The sequence below is a fragment of the Cupressus sempervirens genome, chromosome 11, assembly GCF_028749045.1.
Source record: "Cupressus sempervirens isolate cs-2001-9-10 chromosome 11, ASM2874904v1, whole genome shotgun sequence".
NCBI lineage: Eukaryota > Viridiplantae > Streptophyta > Pinopsida > Cupressales > Cupressaceae > Cupressus > Cupressus sempervirens.
In genome coordinates, this window is record NC_143128.1 from 225,030,087 (window position 1) to 225,032,852 (window position 2,766).

Below are 2,766 nucleotides of genomic sequence, written 5' to 3' on the forward strand. Positions count from 1 at the left end.
ATCCCACCAAGTCATGTCACCAATTTGATTGTTTGAGTACACTCACAAAGTTGACTGTTTAAGGTCGGCTTGCCAAGCCAGCCTACCAATTCATGTCACCAATTTGCCTCACCAAGTCGGCTCACCCACATGTCCCACCAAGTCCCCAAGTCTGCTTGCCAAGCCGACAATTCAAGTGCACTCACCAAGTTGACTCTTTAATTTTTCTCACCAAGCCCATCCCCTAGGTCAACTCTCCAGGTCATCTCGCCAAGTCACTCCCACCCAATCACCTCAATGAGTTGACTCTTTCAGTCAACTCACCAAGTCTACTATTCAAGTACTCGAAGCACACTCTTCCTCAACAATACTCGAAGCACACTCTGCCCCAACAATGGTTGTTATTCTAGATGTATATTCCCTGAAATATTGTACTTACTTCCACAATGCTTGTTTAACAATACCTACACCAATCAGCAGACACCAAAGAACCAACAAATTCAAAGCCAGATGTTACAAACACATTGCAGAGCTAAGTCTTATATGACAAAGCATTATCTACAAAATTTGTGTTGGGTTCGTTTAACAGAATTTGGAAAGACTTTAGCAAGCATATGATAAGGACTAGACTTTTGCAAGAATGGGACTAGACTTTGGGCTGGCGAATGAAGAATTTGATAACATAGTACTCAATGAAAAATTCCTGCAAAATATATACTTTCAAAAGAAATTTTGACCAGAAAGGCACCTGATAAGCTGAAGGTTCAAGACAAAATTTTGTAGGAAGATCAGAGCGAAAGACACCACTTTCAAGACATTCAACATGGCCTCCAATATATGTTTCACTCTCAAGTAGATGCCCATTGTAAAACTTTTCTGGTTCAGATTGATGCTTGTTGGAACAACTGATGTTTGCCTTGAATGCCTGCAAAGGTTCATACATTAATAAAAATCCAACAATAATATCATCAAAACCCTATATTATAATCACCAAAGCACTAATAATCATGTTTAAGCCTCAAAGCTCCTTTCAAAAAACCTATGAACAAAAAGGATGAAATCGCTAAAGAAAATAAACAGATTTTTCTAAAATGATAATCCGGGACTTGAAGAAAGCATTTAAGCATTATAACACTTAATAAGATCTAGCTTGGATTTAACCAATGTTGTACCAAAATAGTAGGGAACAACCAGGAATGTAATTATTTCAATAGCCATTTCATTTACAAAAATTCTTTAAAAGTATACATTATTGAATTTCAGTTTTCTAAATGTGTGAATATTCCAAAATCTTGATAGATTTAAGTGACCCTAAATTAGATTGGAACAATTTATAAAATATTTCAAGCCATTGAAAGATTAGTCACCTGAACCATAAGCAACATTTCACAAAGAGGTCCACTGCCTTTGCATAACACTTCATCAGGGGGCATAGGGATTATTGTTGCTAAAGAAAAGATAAAAGGGTGTACATATGTCATGTAAAGGTAATATGTTGCAACTGCATCAAATACTAAATAGGAAGCCATTGTCTGCACAAAATAAGTATCAAAAGAACATATCATGGCACTCAGAAATGGAGAACAATGAAACCAATACACTGACAAATAATTTAAACAAGCAATATAAATAGCAATGCAATATTATCTTTTACTCCTACCAGTGAAATACAAAATGAGTGAATCAAGAAATCGGCATCAATATTCAAGTGTATCATTATGACTGACCTGTGGCTCTTCCATTGCAAAGCAGACCATATCCTCAGGATTTACTTCCAATGGATCATAACCATGAATGACCAAGAATAAGTCAACAGGCTGGAATGTACATAAGATATAATACAAGCAAACTAGGAAAACTTGTCCTAGGACAATTAACTGAATTGTTAAGCACTGACATAATACTTGCATATTTTTGATTCGTTGTCTACAACTTAAAATAGGAATACATCTACTAAACAAAATACAAATCACTCAACAAATTTGAATGTGGTAGAAGAGTGATCAAGAACACAGTGAATCGAGTCTATAGGTTTGTGGCATTGACGACACTTGTTGTTTTGAGAATAGATTCAAAAGGAGGCCTAGTTGAGGATGCATTTCAACATCAAGAAAGAGTGAAGACATGATGCATCCATCACTCTAATGAAAAGACTGGCAACGAATAACACGCAAACATATGCTTATTTTATAAACTTCAATGAAATCTATTTTCTCTTGATCAGATCAAAAGACTGCAAGACATGACTCAAGGCCGTAATTCAAAATGGCATGTTCTAGGTACTACATTCAATATGGCATGTTCTCATTGAACGTGAAGCATGAGCTCTATACTAGGAGACAAAATCACCTCTCTAAGGGAGAACAAGTTCATCTTTCCCTCTCAACTAGTCTCCACTTTCTTGTCATATATTACTAATTTCTTCAAATATCGGTCAAGTTCAAAGATGATGTTTACAAAGCATTCAAATACGGTTACTTGACAGAGGAATAACTTATGTTCTTCTTGCAAAATTATGACATATCGTTAGGCTCGGCTCTGGTTGGGGGTATATTCCCATGTGAACATCTCAAGGACAATAGTGAGTTCATATTGATCATAAACGGTATTAGGGATTCTCTTCGCCTATGTAATATTTGTTACTTTTTCTAAATTGTATAAAAGGTTGGTGGGCTTGTTCGGGTGGCCACCATTAGAGATATTTTCACTAAGTTCCATGTCATTTTCACAATTATAGACCATGTTCATCCAGTTGAGATATCAGCTACACCAGAGGCCTAGTTACCA

At 36.1% G+C, this 2,766-nt stretch overlaps 1 protein-coding gene across 1 annotated transcript; it reads right to left on the minus strand.

Annotated features, from left to right (window-relative positions):
- Positions 1–380: 380 nt before the first annotated feature.
- On the minus strand, positions 381–1,736 carry LOC149528975 (DNA polymerase epsilon catalytic subunit B-like). Its single transcript, XM_089808095.1, has 4 exons — positions 1,707–1,736; positions 1,347–1,511; positions 728–904; positions 381–443 (listed from the first exon to the last, which is right to left on the minus strand). Exons 1-4 carry the CDS (start codon positions 1,734–1,736, stop codon positions 381–383), a joined length of 435 nt encoding a protein of 144 aa, XP_089664221.1.
- Positions 1,737–2,766: the final 1,030 nt, after the last annotated feature.